Source organism: Atractosteus spatula, chromosome 8 (assembly GCF_055471065.1).
Source record: "Atractosteus spatula isolate fAtrSpa1 chromosome 8, fAtrSpa1.hap1, whole genome shotgun sequence".
In the NCBI taxonomy this organism is placed as follows: Eukaryota; Metazoa; Chordata; class Actinopteri; order Semionotiformes; family Lepisosteidae; genus Atractosteus; species Atractosteus spatula.
The window spans coordinates 6,534,786-6,550,469 of record NC_142713.1 but is presented as its reverse complement, the minus strand read 5'-3'; the positions used below and the strand labels follow the sequence as shown (position 1 = coordinate 6,550,469).

General features: G+C 39.1%; 1 protein-coding gene across 4 annotated transcripts; it reads right to left on the bottom strand.

Moving 5' to 3' along the window:
- Nucleotides 1-2,756: 2,756 nt before the first annotated feature.
- Nucleotides 2,757-15,675, bottom strand: LOC148829113 (aldo-keto reductase family 1 member D1-like). 4 transcript variants are annotated; one of them, XM_088924338.1, is made up of 10 exons: nucleotides 15,568-15,675; nucleotides 14,247-14,363; nucleotides 12,226-12,393; nucleotides 11,658-11,774; nucleotides 8,742-8,819; nucleotides 7,418-7,540; nucleotides 6,178-6,287; nucleotides 4,855-5,020; nucleotides 3,854-3,936; nucleotides 2,757-2,889 (listed from the first exon to the last, which is right to left on the bottom strand). In XM_088924338.1, the coding sequence occupies exons 2-10, from the start codon at nucleotides 14,337-14,339 to the stop codon at nucleotides 2,847-2,849; spliced, it is 981 nt and encodes a 326-aa protein (XP_088780464.1). In that variant the 5' UTR covers nucleotides 14,340-14,363; nucleotides 15,568-15,675; the 3' UTR covers nucleotides 2,757-2,846. The 4 variants fall into 4 exon arrangements, with proteins under 4 accessions (XP_088780464.1, XP_088780467.1, XP_088780466.1 ...); XM_088924341.1 differs by having other exon boundaries at nucleotides 15,610-15,674; XM_088924342.1 differs by lacking the exon at nucleotides 2,757-2,889 and adding an exon at nucleotides 4,668-4,725 and having other exon boundaries at nucleotides 3,878-3,936.
- Nucleotides 15,676-15,684: the final 9 nt, after the last annotated feature.

The following is a 15,684-nucleotide window of genomic DNA, read 5'->3' as shown; positions in this document are numbered from 1 at the left end:
GAGTCTGGATTTGAAGGAGTTTAGAGAAGGTGACTCGCTGATATCCTTGGGGAGAGAGATCCAGAGCTTGGGGGCATAACAGGAGAAGGCCCTGTCACCCATACAATGTAGACGGGCTTGGGGGACAGTAAGGAGAGCAGAATTAGAAGAGCGAAGGTTGCAAGGTGGGGAGTAGGGCGATAATAGTTCAGACAGGTACTGAGGTGCCAAGCCATGCAGAGCCTTATAGGTGAGCATGAGGATTTTAAAGTTTACACGGAATTTGACCGGAAGCCAGTGCAAGGACTCCAGGATGTGAACACTTGCACTAGACCTGGTCAGGATTCTGGCTGCTGAGTTTTGGACATACTGCAGTTTGTTCAGAGTAGATTTAGATACCCCAACAACATACAGTATACCCTTCCCATACCAATTATCTTAATAATTATCTTTCCAACAAACATACAGGAAATCCTGTTAATATTTAAATAACAAAATATATTTTTGGTAAAATGTATGACATTTTGTAAATTAACATGTCCTTGCATGTTTCTGGGAATAATATTCACTCAATTAGTTATGTGCTTAATTGTAATTGAGCTTAAAAAATTGTACCTATTTCTGTACGTTTTAAAAGTTCGATAACCGGTACCACAATGCCTTAATTCCTAGCTGGTTTATTGGATAATGTTACATTTAATCAGTGTAAAATCTCAAAGCTCCCGTTAGTTAGTTGTTGGTTGCAACACCAGTACGTTTCATTGGAAACCTTCTTCAGAATAATAAAAAATAATACAAATAACCATCTTAAGTACACAAGCATAACTACCTTCAGGTTCAACCACGAGTTATGGTGGTATAGCATGTATTTATGCCATTCTGGAAACCAAAAAATAAAATGTAATGTCTGATTGTATGGTTGAAATTGAAATATCCCCTAGTACAGCTATGGGTGGATAGAGTTCACTGTCAGTGGCTGCTCAGTAGCAGTTGAAGTGTTTTACCAACATGAAGACTCAAAGCACAGGCAGTGATGCTATTGTAGTGTGGGGAGTACTGTGTTTCTTCGAATGGATATGGAACAATTGCATCCTGATTGCATGTACAGCACTTCCAGAATCTGTTTTCCCTTTTTATGTACAGTAAATAGTGGAGATTGATTTTGGCTCAATCTTTAGAGTCCTATTCTTGTTGAATAATATAACCGCCAACAGATGCATCTTTTCCAGAATGTTTTGTGATGAAGAATGGAATGATTGCTCCTTTTATTTCTGTATTTCATGTGTGAACCTTAGTCACTTCAATTTTTTTTTTTTTTAGCATACCCGTGTTTAACTATATTCACTACAAAAGGCTTGAAATCTTTTTCACCAGATTTCAGGAACTGAAACGTGCAGTTAGTGCTCAGAATTTCCATCTCCAGTGCTCGCAAAATCTAATTTTATCGTTTAGTGTCCTGAAGTGATCTTTGCTTCTGAGCTCCAATTTCTCTAAACTGCATCTAAACAGTTTTTCTTTACAGGGAGATATTTAATATGGAAGTTAACAGTTATAGTGGCTATCAAAAGTAATCACCAACATTAGACTTTTACACATTGAACTGTAACAGCATGAAATCATAATTGATCTCATTTGGATTTTTTTGCCATTGATTGATACAAAACACTGCATAGTTTCAAAGTGAAAACACTATTTTACAGATACTACTAAATTACAAATATAAAATATTGTTTGTATTAAGTATAAAATGAATAAAAATTATCACTTTGTACATCTATTCAAAGTGAATAGAAATGCACTGATCAGTGAATTTGAGGCTACCACCCCTCTAAACTGAAGAAATTATAGGTTAAACAAAAGGACAAATACTGCAGAGTATATAAGAATTCAATGGGTGACAACACAGTACTCTAATGTTTATAATGTAATATAATATACATCTAATATAATTATGATGTATTTTTGTCAGGGAACCTATTGGTAGAATAGGAGGATCCTTATGTGTAACCATGAATCCCACAGAACAGAGTAGCAAAGGGACAATCCAAAAGACAAGATCCATAGGCTTGGTCAATTAGGAGGCAAAAGGTCTGGTAACAAGAGATATCCAAAAACAAAAATCAAAAGGCAGGAGCAAAGATTTCGACACACGACACACGACACACGACACACGACACACGACACACGACACACGACACACGACACACGACACACGACACACGACACACGACACACGACACACGACACACGACACACGACACACGACACACGACACACGACACACGACACACGACAAGAGGCTTCCCAACAGTGAGCATGGGTTGGTGTGTAAGGGGAGTTTAAATACTGAAAGGAAAGGATGTGGTTGGATAATTGGTTCGGGGGTGAGAATTTGTGCAATCTAGTACAAGTGGGAATGTGATGGGTTCAATTAGGAATGAGATTGTGAAACAGTGGTTCTGGGAATGCAACGACGTTTGTGAGGGAGAGTGTGGGGCGTGACAATTTTTTTCTTTTTCTACACCAGGGGCTTTAATAAAACTGGGTTTGAAGAAAATATTAGGGATGAAGGATAAGTTTAACTCTACCTTACTCTATCTATGATTTGATCCCCTACATTACAGTGAGTCCCTAACTGTTGAGCTGCAGATAAATTAGGGGTAAACCGAAAGTTAAAATGTAAAATGAAAAGAAATTTGAGTTAGAAAAGGCTGCGACATGCTACCAGGGCAGAGTAGGAGAAAAAAAAAAGATCACTATACAATGACACAGAAAGGTATATTTGTTTTGTTTTTATTGGAGTCCACTACAATTGAAGTTGTGTTTTCTGAAATGATTATGTTTTCTGCAGGATGAAACTCGCACGTCTAGTAATCATCATGGAAAGGATATTCTGGGTGATCACTCCACCTGTATGAGAAAGTAAAAATGTTAGTTGAAGTAATTCAGGTGGGTGGCTGCATCAGCATGCGTAGGCTGCAAAGGAATAAGTAATAGGTTTATTCCATGCTGAAAGGAGAAGAGAGAGAACACAATGTTTCGGCTGTGAAGCCTTCTTCAGGTGTCTGAGGTGTCACACCTGATAAAAATTGGAATTATGGCAGGATTTTGTTTCCCCAGTAAACCTCAAAACCAAAAATGTTTGATAACAGCATTTTAATACCTTGTCACAGTTTCAGGAAATGCACAAAATGAAGCCATGGTCTTCTCTAGCAGGGTCAGCAGCAGCAAGGATTTCAAATCATCTAAAAAGCAGCGTTTCCAACTTCTAGCCACCTTTCAGAAATCAAGTAAGGATGGGCCAGGTCAGTACTGGGATAAGATAACTCTACAGAAACCAGGTTGCTGCTCTAAGTAGTGCTGGTGGACCTGTAGGTGGTGCTCTTTCTACTGAACCACAATTACCTGCCCAATGCTTCAGTATGGAGATCTGGTTGTTTAAATTTCCACAACACAGTTTGTTATAACATGGTGTTTTAACCCAGATGGCTTTAATTGCTTTATTTTGTATTTAATTTTATATAGTAGATTGATTAAGGTTTTGTTGGCTTTCATCAAATATTTTATTCATGCAAATATGGGCAAGAAGTAATAATTCTGAAAGATTTGTTCTGTTCTTTTGTATCTTTGTTATATTTCATACATGTCGTGTGGCTTCTGTTATAATAAACTGACAAAAAAATATGCTTTATAGAAAAAACAGAGTACATTAACACACTGATTTTTGATTGAATGAAAAAAAAATAGAGTAAACGTTCCTGTCTGGTCCAAAGCTTAACTGTAACTTTTCTTTCAGATGATCTACATTTAAGTAGATCTCCCTTCAGATTCTATTCTATGTAATGTACAGGGGTTATTTTTTTAACATACTTACATTAAAAGCTCCACAAATCTGATATTTTTGTTTAGTCCCTCGATCGCTTTCATTTCTTCTTCAGTAAGAGAGAAATCAAAGATCTGTGACATGAAACAATACACAGTTATCGAGAGAAATAACATCATTTATGGGAGAATGCCAAAGGCAAGGTGTAGGTGAAATTGTAGAGTAAAAATATATTTTAACATTTTTGCAGAGTGTAAAAATATAGCACTAATGTTTCTCTCACTTGAGTTTCTGGTTCCTCTTTTATTTAAATATCCTTCATCCCAATCATTTTCAGTTACAGCTTTATCCTTACAGGGCCTGGGTGGGCTGGAGTCTAACCCAGCAGCTGCATGTTTAAATATCATATTTTTCTAAAATTGAGAAAGTATGTAGGTCATTTTGTCTCCAAAACATCATTCATATGAAAAAGAATTTGCATTATTTCTTGATTTCTTCTCCCCAAAGTATCGGTGAAGCAGGAGTAGACCGTAAGATCTCTGTTCTGTAAGACTTGCCTGTAAGAGGCTTTTGGTAAGGCCATCCACTTGCATATTTTTAAATAATTCGAAACCCCACATCAGGAAGAGAGCCGATCATGTTAAATGGGAGATACAAGGACAGGATCAGAATATTTTGTGGTGCTAGTTAGGGCTTTTGATTTGATCCCCCTTCTAGACCTAGGGTCTCCAACACAAGACCCCTGTCTTGTGCCCTGTAAGTTATGTACAGGTACATGGTTTCTATTGAACTAACCTGTTGAACCAATCACAGTGAAATCATTCACATTCTAAATCATTTTAGAAATCAATAACTTAGTGGTTACCTATACCGTAAAGCCTGCTGGTTAAGGGATCTCCTGATCAAAGCTGGAGACTCTTGTTCTAGATACAAAGTGGAAAGAGTTTTTCTTGTGCTTAAGAGATTTTCCCATTAGTAGGCACAGATTCTCTCCACCAGAGGGTCTTTAGGACCATAGAGACTTTACGGTAGTTACCGCAGTTCGTACCGACCTGGAAGTTGTCTTTGATGCGCTGAGGGCTGAAGCTTTTTGGAATGACCACAACTCCCCGCTGAACATTAAAGCGCAGGGCCACCTGAGCAGTTGTCTTGTTGTACTTCTTTCCGATAGCAACCAGGACTTCATCTTCTAACAAAGGCGGGCAAGTTAAATTGACCCTTTCGGGGAAAAACAATGTCATTGTGGCTTTATTTTTTTTTTTTGCTTTGTATAACTCTAGATGGTCACATGTTATGTACTTTGCTTCATGCTGCAAGGATAAGCTGTGGACCAATAATCAAAATGGGCTTTACCTGTTGCGTAGCTCTGGATATTGAACTACAATACCTGCTGACTTCTGTCACCTCCCGCACTCGCCCTCGCAAACCCCATTATATTCCCAAACCCACTGTTTCACGCTCTCATTCCTAACTGAACCCATCCCATTCTCACAGGCACCAGATTCCACAGATTCTCACTCCTGGACCAATTATCCAACCACGTCCCTCTCCCTTCGCTATTTAAAGTTCCCTCACGCACCTAACCTTACTCACTATTGAAAAGCCTCCTTTAGAGTTTTCTTATGCGCGTTATTGTCTTGTTGGATCTCTCGGTTTTTGGACTTAACTTTTCCCCTTTTGATCTCGTCTCTTGGATTTTGCCTTTCGGATTGTCTTCTCGGTTTGTCTCGGCCCTTTCTGGTTCACGGATCTCTAGCTTCTCCTCTCGACCTTGCTGCTGGATTACGATTTTGGATTGTTTGCCTCTGCATCTCGCAGAATTCACGGCTACGCACAGGATCCCCGGACAGAACTACCTGCCAGTTCCCTGACAACTTCAGGAGTACTCGATTTTACTGAAATGTACTGAAATTTTTTTTAAACTGAATTATAGTAAGCTATAGTCCTCAGATGCACTGCATATTTTTACATGGGTAGTAGGCTTCTCCATCAAATCATTAAAATCCTTTAATCTCTCAACCAGTTTTATTCGTATATACAGTAGCACCTTTCAATTTAGAGCATTCTCAAGAAACTTCAAATAAATTATAATATATTGTAAAAAATATGGGTAACCAATAATACAATAAAGCCATATGTAAATGGAAAATCAAAAGAAAGAGATTACGAATTGAAGGCCACTGAAAAAGAGTTTTGAGGTGAGATTTAAACACATTAACGGAGGCCACATTTTTAATATAGACAGAAAGAGTGTTCCACAAGACAAGGGCCTACTGCTGAAATGCTTCAGTTCCCTAAAGTACAATGTGGAATCCATAGCAAGATGCAAAGAGCAACTTTTTTCTTCCCCCAAAAACCTCATTGCAGGTACGTACCAAGATGCGTCTCGTGATGTTCCCAATGGGCTGTAGCCTACAATCACAATGTCATTCTGTCGACAATATTCTAGCAGCTTCGGTTGAGTGAAGTAAGGGTGACATTCAACCTGCACAGATAAAAAGTTGGCTTGTTAATTCATAATAATGTGAAACTAAGCTGGGATTGGGGTGCTTTGAATGCAACAGCAAAAATGTGTGAAGCAGGCAAGTGTGCAATTTGTGTCCCATTTTCACTCCTTATATGAACACTATATTGTACATCATTTGTGCAATATCCATCCATATTCTAACTGCTTCATCCGATACAGAGTTGCCAGAGCCTATTCCAAAAGGCAATGAGCACAAGGCAGGGTACACCCTGGACAGGACGCCAGTCCATCGCAGGACACACGCAGACACAAACACACACCATCACACCAGAGCCAGTTGTCCCAGAACCCAATTAAACTTCTAGCATATTTTAACTGCGGAACAAAAGGTAGCACCCAGAGGAAACCCGTGCGAACTCAGGGGAGAACCTACAAACTCCACGCAGACAGCACCCCAGGAATTGAACCCACTGCACCAGCTTTTGTGCATATCTCTTCAAAGTGCCCTTGTAAAAGATGAAACACTTTTTATATAAATGTTCATTCCACACAGACCCTCAAGGCATTAGAAACAAAAATAAAGGATGTAAATAATTAGTGATATAATAAATTGGAAGAGCTAGAGTAGGTATTGAGTAGGCTACGCCAACTACTTCCTACAGCAGCTAAGCTTAAAACCAGGTATACATATTTGTCATTAATTATGCCCACAAGTCTATGAAGACTGAATTTGGGCTTTAGTGGAGGAAGAGAAACTTCCCCAGGAGGAATGACTTTAGACTGCGGAATAAAGGCGGACACTGGCCCGTGCTACTAAAAATTCAAACTTGTCCACATTATCTCAGTGACAATGGAAAAAAAGAAGTGCTGTTTTGAGTTTCACGTCACATAAAATGTGTAAACACCAGAGGCGTTGTTCGTAGCTGGATCATTCTTTATGAAATTATCTCATCATCCCTGAGAAACAGTATGAAGCTGACTATTTTAAAAATAAATAAATGCCTTGTAATAAAGCAACGAACCTGATAACATCAGAATGACACAGGTATGTGTATTCTGGATCACTCTGGATCATTTTTGTCTTCTGTTACCTTTACAGATAGAGCGAGATTTATACCCGTTTGTAATGGCCCGTGAGGGATCTCTACCTGGTTTGAAACAGGCTTGTGTTTCAGGCCTGGCTTGTTCAAGATCATCTCCAGCTGCCTGCGGTTGAAGTTGGAGACTCCAATAGACTTTGTCAATCCTGCATCTTTGCAAGCTTCCAAAGCCTGTTTTGGGAAATATTAAACACACAAAAACCATATAGAGCAGCAGATGTAAGTCTTGGAGCCCTGTAATTCTTAAAATATCTCAACTATCACTTTCCAGGATGGCCAATAACACAACGAGAAGCATCACACAGTATAGTCTAACAAAATATGTACTTAGAAGTGAAAACCCGTGTGTCCGTTTTAGGATTTTGACACTTAAGTGTGCAGTTATAATTTCTGATGCACAATTCACGTCTCAGCATGTTTGAAACAATAGTTACAGTGAAGTATTTCCATGCTGCACTTTAAGACAATTGTATTGTCTTAAAGAAACAAAATACTTTTTTCTATTTAATGCATTTGTAATTTAATACCATGAACAGTATTCTGGACTCAAATCATCAGTGTTTCTGAGAAAATACTGTGAAATTCCAACCCAAATTAATTAACAGCGGTATTCAGTGTGCATCATGTACAATGGATTTACTCTTCTGAGGCTCTTTTGATATTGAATCTGAAGTTCTGCATTTTAAGTGCTGCCAAAAAAGTTCAAGACATGTTGAATGTGCTTATTGAACAATCTTGCTGATAAGACAGTATTGGTTTGTCATTAGAGGTAATATTTCAGAACAGCTAGTATAATTTTACATGTGCTCTGAGCTTGCCAGTGGGCCATCAACATGCACTTAAGTCAACAAATGTCTGTGTTTCAGGTTAATGTTGAAATTTCACTTTTAAAAATAAAGCTAACATGTTGAGTTTAAACACAACAGGACATATTAGTGAACACTTAACATTGATTGTTTATGTTTCTTTAATATTATCTATGATTTCTGCAATAAATGAATACTTCTGTGTGATATCCCCTTAACAAACAATGAGAATTTTCACATTTTTATTGTAAGACTTCTGTATGTTTTCTCTTTGTTAGGAGTTTTGAGACTGTCTTTTACTTCAGTAAAAAAAAAATCATATTGCTATTCCCCTTTAACGAGGAATTTTGCTCAAGTAAATTAAATTATATTGTGTATAAATCCTTATATATTTTTATAATTATTTTATATTTTTAATTGTATTAATTTTTATTGCCTAACTTCCACGTATCTTGTAGACTTCAATTATCTGGGAATGCAATCCTTTGACTTTGTAGATCTGAATGACGGACTTAGGGGTGTTGTAGAATTTTTCCTGGTAAATGCTGTAAGTATAAATGTCTAACCTCCCATGTAGCACAGAGGTCAGTCTTGTGGTAAATGTGCTTTCCATTCTCATCTCTGGGATAAAATGTGTCCCCTGGCTGAAAGGCAGAGGCAGCAGTCAGTTTAAGACAATGGCAAAACACTTTTCTGTTTCCATTGGTTTAAATCCCCACAGTGAACATAAAAAATACCCCCCCCCCCGACACACACACACACAATAATGTCATATTTTGTTGAATTACAAACGTGTGCACATTTTTAAAACCTCGAGTGATGCAACTGAGCAATGTTATAGAGGAAAGAGGTTAAATGTCAGCAAAAAAAAAAAGTGTTCTTTCAGCAGGACAATGACCCAAAGCACAAGGCCAAAACTTCACCCAGAGTGACCCCGTCTAATAGGAATTCTTTTGCAAGACTTGGAAATTGCTGTGAATCAGTGATACACATCCAATCCTGATGAGCAAAGCTGGCTTCCAAAAAGACTGTAGCTGTAATTACTGACAAACTGTTTTCCAGTAAACGGTATCGAAGCATTCAGTCGAAGATTAACAGATTACGGATCAGCTTCTATCTCCAGGCAATAAGACTGCTAAACAGCCAAGCTGCAGTTCCTTCAGCAAATCACCCGTAATGGCTACATGGACACAGTTTTCATTGTATTGGGCATACTGCACTACTTGGATATAATGTATTGCACACACCCTGAGCACATCGCAGCTCTATTTATATTGAGCTCTGTCTGAGTTTATTTTATTCAATTTCTATTGCACTATTATGTATTATTATGTAACCTTATTTTGTAACTTTAATTTTGTGATTTTACCCCCCTGGTGAGCCTGCAGAAAAAACATTTCATTGCCAGCAACTACTGCTGCACGCTGTATTGTTGTGCATTTGATAAATAAACTTTGAGTGATTGATTGGCAAATGTGCTCCCACTAAGTATTGACTCAGAGGGCTGAATACTTCTGAAATCAACAAACTATATTTGTTTTTGCTGACATTTAACTTCTATCATCCATGAACGTGTCCAGTTTAAGCTTCAGTCGTAATAAAAAATGTATACATCATTTTTAATTCGACACGAAAGGACATGGGGTGAATTCTTTTGCAAGGTGCTGAAATACCAAACAACTGTTATTTTATGTCAGGATGAGATTAAGATTTTCTAGTGAAGGTCATTTTCAAGTTTATGGCCATCCTGTGATTAATCTTGTCAAGAGTTCATATTATTCTGTTTTTAAATTTTTGAATGCCAGCAGCCATATCACTCTGCAACTCACAGCTGGCAGCCCCACTGAAGCTCAGCAGGTGTGAGCCTGGTCAGTACCTGGATGGGAGGCCTGCTGGGAAAAACTAAGGTTGCTGCTGAAAGAGGTGTTAGTGGGGCCAGCAGGGGGTGCTCACCCTGTGGTCCATGTGGGTCCTAATGCCCCAGTATAGTGATGAGGACACTATAATGTAAAAAGGCGCCGTCCTTCGGATGAGATGTAAAACTGAGGCCCTGACTGTTTCTCGAATAGAGTAGGGGTGTTACCCTGGCATCCCCATCTATGAAGTGGCTTCAACACTCTGTGCTCCTCCTCACTAATAGCTGATGTGTGGTGAGTCGCACTATGGCAGCTGTCACATCATCCAGGTTGGGGCTACACACGGGTGGTGATGGAGGGGGGTCCCCATAACCTGTATAGCTCTTTGAGTGGAGTGTCCAGAAAAGCGCTATATAAGTGTAAGCAACACTTTTGTGTTGTTAAATACGATTGTTAAATAATCGGATAAAATGAAACAAAGGTATCAGTTTCAGTTAAATAACTACAATAACCCAGAGTGCACAATAAGGTACAGTACATGAAAATTAGACGTCATGTATTAAAATGTGGGTTCTTATGAATGGAAATGCAGGGCAGTGTGTAACTAAATGGTTTATCTTAAAAGCCAATTTTAATGTTTTGCCAGTGATTCCTTTAACTCACATCATTGCACTGAACAATAGTCTATTTTGCAGCACTGAATCCTTTTGTGCTCAACGGTGTGGTGTACATTTATTAAGAAAGCGCTCATCATTTAACAAGAAATGTTCTAAGCAACTAGGTTAATTTGAGATCTTTGACGTTACATGTAGGAATCTGTAGGTAAGCTAGTAAGTAGGTAAAAGGTAGTTAAGTAGGCGAAAGGTAAACTTTCATCGACTGACATTGAAAGTACAGTAAAAACAGTTTTGAATGAGAATACTGTATGTAGACTGTCCAACATTGTAAAACTAAGCTGTCCTCATGAGTCTAAGCATTACAGACAGTGAATAAAAAATGTTCTTATACAGTCATTTATGCTGTTGTTATTATTATTATTAATTAATAGTAATAATAACTGCTTACACTTATAGAGCGCTTTTCTGGACACTCCACTCAAAGCGCTTTACAGGTAATGGGGACTCCCCTCCACCACCACCAGTGTGCAGCCCCCACCTGGATGATTCAACAGCACCTATAGTGCGCCAGAACACTCACCACACATCAGCTATTAGTGGGGAGGAAAACAGAGTAATGAAGCCAATTCATAGATGGGGATTATTAGGAGGCCATGATTGGTAAAGGCCAGGGGGAAATTTGGCCAGGACGCCGGGGTTACACCCCTACTCTTTTCGAGAAATGCCCTGAGCTTTTTAATGACCACAGAGAGTCAGGACCTCGGTTTTAAATCTCATCCAAAGGACGGCACCTTTTTACAGTATAGTGTCCCTGTCACTATACTGGGGCATTAGGACCTACATGGACCGCTGGGTGAGCACCCCCTACTGGCCCCACTAACACCTCTTCCAGCAGGCTCACACCTGCTGAGCTTTAGTGGGGCTGTCAGTTATGAGTTGCAGGGTGATATGGCTGCTGGCACGTTGGCAATGTAGAGCGAGCAATGTTCTGAAAAGGAAGCCGGTGTACCTTAAAGGCAATAGGAAGTTCAATTATGTAGAGATCAACGTAGTCAAGCTGCAGAGTCTTCAGAGTCCTCTCTAAGGCAGGCCTGACCAGCTCAGGGGGGTGGAAGGTATTCCAAAGCTTGAAATGTAATAAAATAAAAGGCTAGAAAACTTTGCGATGATAAAGATTTTCTTCTTTAAGAGTTATGGCTTAATGTTGAAAGTGAGCTCTGCTGGCTGACTTGGGTGCTGTTGTTTTGTCGAACGCTTACTCTTATTCAGCATTCTGGAGAAGAATGGCCTGTGCTCACTTCAGCAGTAAGAGGCTTGAAAAATCATAAGTTACGTCTCATTGACTGTTCCAGTAGCAATATAATTTCCTGAAATGAAGAGGTCTTTCTCGCTGAAATTAGCTCCACATAAAGCAAACAAGGATAACAGAGACTCTGGATGTGCGTGTAATCATAGCAATATCCTAACTTTAAGTCTCAGATCAAAGGACTTTTCTGAGCATTCCCTTTGTCCTGATAAAGAGGATTACATTAGGGTTAAAAAGAGGTTAAACATGAGGGTTATAAAAGAAACATTACCTTGCCACAGTAAAAGATGTCTTCCCTTTTGACAACACCTTCAGCAATTTTGTCTCGGATAGCCTGTCCAACTTCATGTTCATTGAAATATACCAAGGCCCCGTCCAAATGTCGGTATCCAACATCAATTGCCAGCTTTACTGATTCATAACAGGTGCCTTTTGGAGTCTACCAAAACAAAGAATAATAATAATAATTTCTTACACTTATAGAGCACTTTTCTGGACACTCCACTCAAAGCGCTTTACAGGTAATGGGGACTCCCCTCCACCACCACCAATGTGCAGCCCCACCTGGATGATGCGACAGCAGCCATAGTGCACCAGGACACTCACCACACATCAGCTATCAGTGGGGAGAAGAGCAGAGTGATGAAGCCAATTCATAGATGGGGATTATTAGGAGGCCATGATTAGTAAAGTCAAGGGGGAAATTGAGCAGGACACTGGGGTAACACTCCTAGTCTTTTAGAGAAACACCCTGGGATTTTTAATAACCACAGAGAGTCAGGACCTCGGTTTTACGTCTCATCCGAAGGACGGCGCCTTTTTATAGTATAGTGTCCCCATTACTATACAGGGACATTAGGACCAACACAGACCGCAGGGCGAGCGCCCCCTGCTGGCCCCACTAACACCTCTTCCAGCAGCAACTTTAATTCTTCCCAGGAGTCTCCCATCCAGGTACTGACCAGACTCACACCTGCTGAGCTTCAGTGGGGATGCCAGCTCGGAGTTGCAGGGTGATTTTCAGTGAATCTAGATGAGCACTGCAGTAGACTGTCAATGGCAAGTCTTAATTTGAACCATCAGCATCTGGAAAACTCTCCCAGTGTCACTGACCACTATGGAAATAAAGCAGTTTGCAGTGTTTGGAGAATCCATGAGAAATCATATCTGCTGTTGGGGTACATCGTGTTCCGTTCCTCACCTACTGCTCTGTGGTGCTTCAGTTGTGTGTACACTCCACACTTACAGTATTCTGCAGTTCTTTGATATTAATCCAAAAACCCAGTTCTAAACAGAATTGAATGTGTTTGTCTAATCCTCAATGAAGCAATTGTAATTACAAAGGACAACCTAAGCAAAGCCATAGGAGTAAGCTGGAAAAGAGAGAGGGTGCAATTGAGTCTGACTGCATAGTGTTTATTTGTTTGTTTGAGTTAGCAAAACTCAAGACAAATCAGATGAGCTATCAAGTGGCATAGCTGATCATGGAGTACAGTAAGCTTTGTGCTGCAGGTGAACTTAAGGAATGCAAAATAGTTGATATACCGAAATATGCCAGTAAACGATTTTGTGAATGCCAGGAAAGCAAGGAATATAGCAACCCCAGAGATCAAGGACATAGCAAATAACTCTGAAGACCGGTAGTATGAAAAGGGATTGTTGTTCTTACTGTTATTCATTTTTGTGTGATTAGAGTACTGACAGTGCTGACAACTGTTAGATTATTATTTTATGAAGTGCTGAAGGCGATTTGTCCATGAAGAGCTATCTGATTACTTGAAGATAGTATCAGCCGTGTCAGCAATTCAAAAGTTTTTTTTAATCAGTGAAGATAGATTAGTTTTGTATTTCTTGAAATACAGTCTCGTGGATTACTTGATCACTCTGTTGTGACAGATACAACGGAGCTCGATATTTTGGACTTCCAATTCAAATAATGTTTTGAATTTGGGTTTAAAAGTGGCTTTTTAAAACGGCACAATGAATTCATTACTGCACGGTTTTACCTGCAAAATATTGCATCAAAAGCACCTTTCACTGCTAAGTGTGTTTTTAACCCATAGTTCTAAAAAAAAAATCTCAGTTTAAAATTGTTTTAATAGATCCATTTTCAAAATCCACTTCCTGCAGTTCAGAGTCACAAGAGAGCCAGAGGCTATCTCAGCAAGCAGCAGGTTGCAAAGCAAGGTACACCCTAAGTACTCTTAGACAAAGTGTGAACAAGTGAGCACATTGTGCAAGATTATTTCAACTGTCTTTTTCAGCAGAAAGATGCAGAAAAAATGTTCTTACTGTCCGTGGGTCACCGTAGGTCCCCAGTCCTATAAGTGGCATTTTATTTCCATCACTGAGTGGGATGAAGTGGTTCTCAGCAGTCAGACTCATGGTGCTCCAACCAAACCTAATGAACTGTGCAGTGTTTAAAACAGACACACCTTGATTTTAACTAATAAACTTGCAATAGCGAATGATTTGCTCAGATTCCAAGAATATCAGATGCAGGTAATCAAGAAAAGTCTTTTACTTCTCTTCATGTGCAATAATCCGGTTAATAAATAACAGATGCAGAGACCTTTGCTCCATTTGTTTTTAATCACATGTTCGCTCCTGAGCTCCCAGAAATCCAAATATCTTAGTAATGATGGATTTTTCTGGTTGAGTGACAATCTGAGGTTTGAGGTTGGAATTAGATCATGTCACACATGCTGAGTGTTTCTGATCTGCAGCCAAAATGATATTTGCAGATATTTTATCTGAAACATGGTTGATGGTAGATGTTATGGGGTAGATTCTCCACCGCCCTTAGGTATAAAGCAAAGCCAAAAGTATTTGCCCTCTCACGTAAACTATTCAAGTTAAAGAAAACGTGGATAAGGGTATTCTTAATTTCTCCATACATTTAAACTTGGCAACATTAATTTGCAAGTGCCTCGTAGCCACCTCCCTGTCATTATGTTCATCAATTTCCCTACAGGATTAATAAAGTCTTATCTATCTATCTATGTAAAGTAATTACTGAAACAAGGAGCCAAACCACCTGTTATTTTACATCTTAAACTGCTGCTACAAAACGCATGTTTAAAACCTGCAGGGTGCTGGCTCAAGAATGGCCCATCCCTGGACTTACAGAACACTGCAGCAATATAAACGTTTCTGCTGGTACATGTGTACCACACCTACATTGGAACAACGTCCAGTATTTCTCAGAAGTATAGACATAATTGCATTTTGTACCTTAAACACTTAATCAGACACATAATGATATTAAGCCGCAACTATGTGTTCTTAGAAGATTAGATTATGAATACTGAAAAATATATTTGCACCTACTTCATCAACCGGTATTATTATAATGTTAGGACCATTTAAAAGCTTCGTGTACTCCAGCAAGACAGGGTATAAAATGTCATTCCTAAACCAGATCTCAGCATCCCTCTCACCAAGCCTGCAAGGTTTTAAATGTTGATTTTCCTGTTCATTTTATGGCTGTGCTTTCCATTTGGTTAAGCTGAAGAAACAGAGACTCATGAGAAGAAAAAAAATACTTTGGCCCCGACGAACAAAAAAAAACAGAATATTTCGCCCTTCGTAGTAAAATGATCAAAAGACAAACCTTTAGACACCAAATAAATAAGTCTTGGAATTGATGTTCTACCTGAGACACAGGTTCTCAGTTGTAGCTGTAGACTTCTTTTCACGCCCAGTGTCTAGTCTTTCCAGGACTGAAATA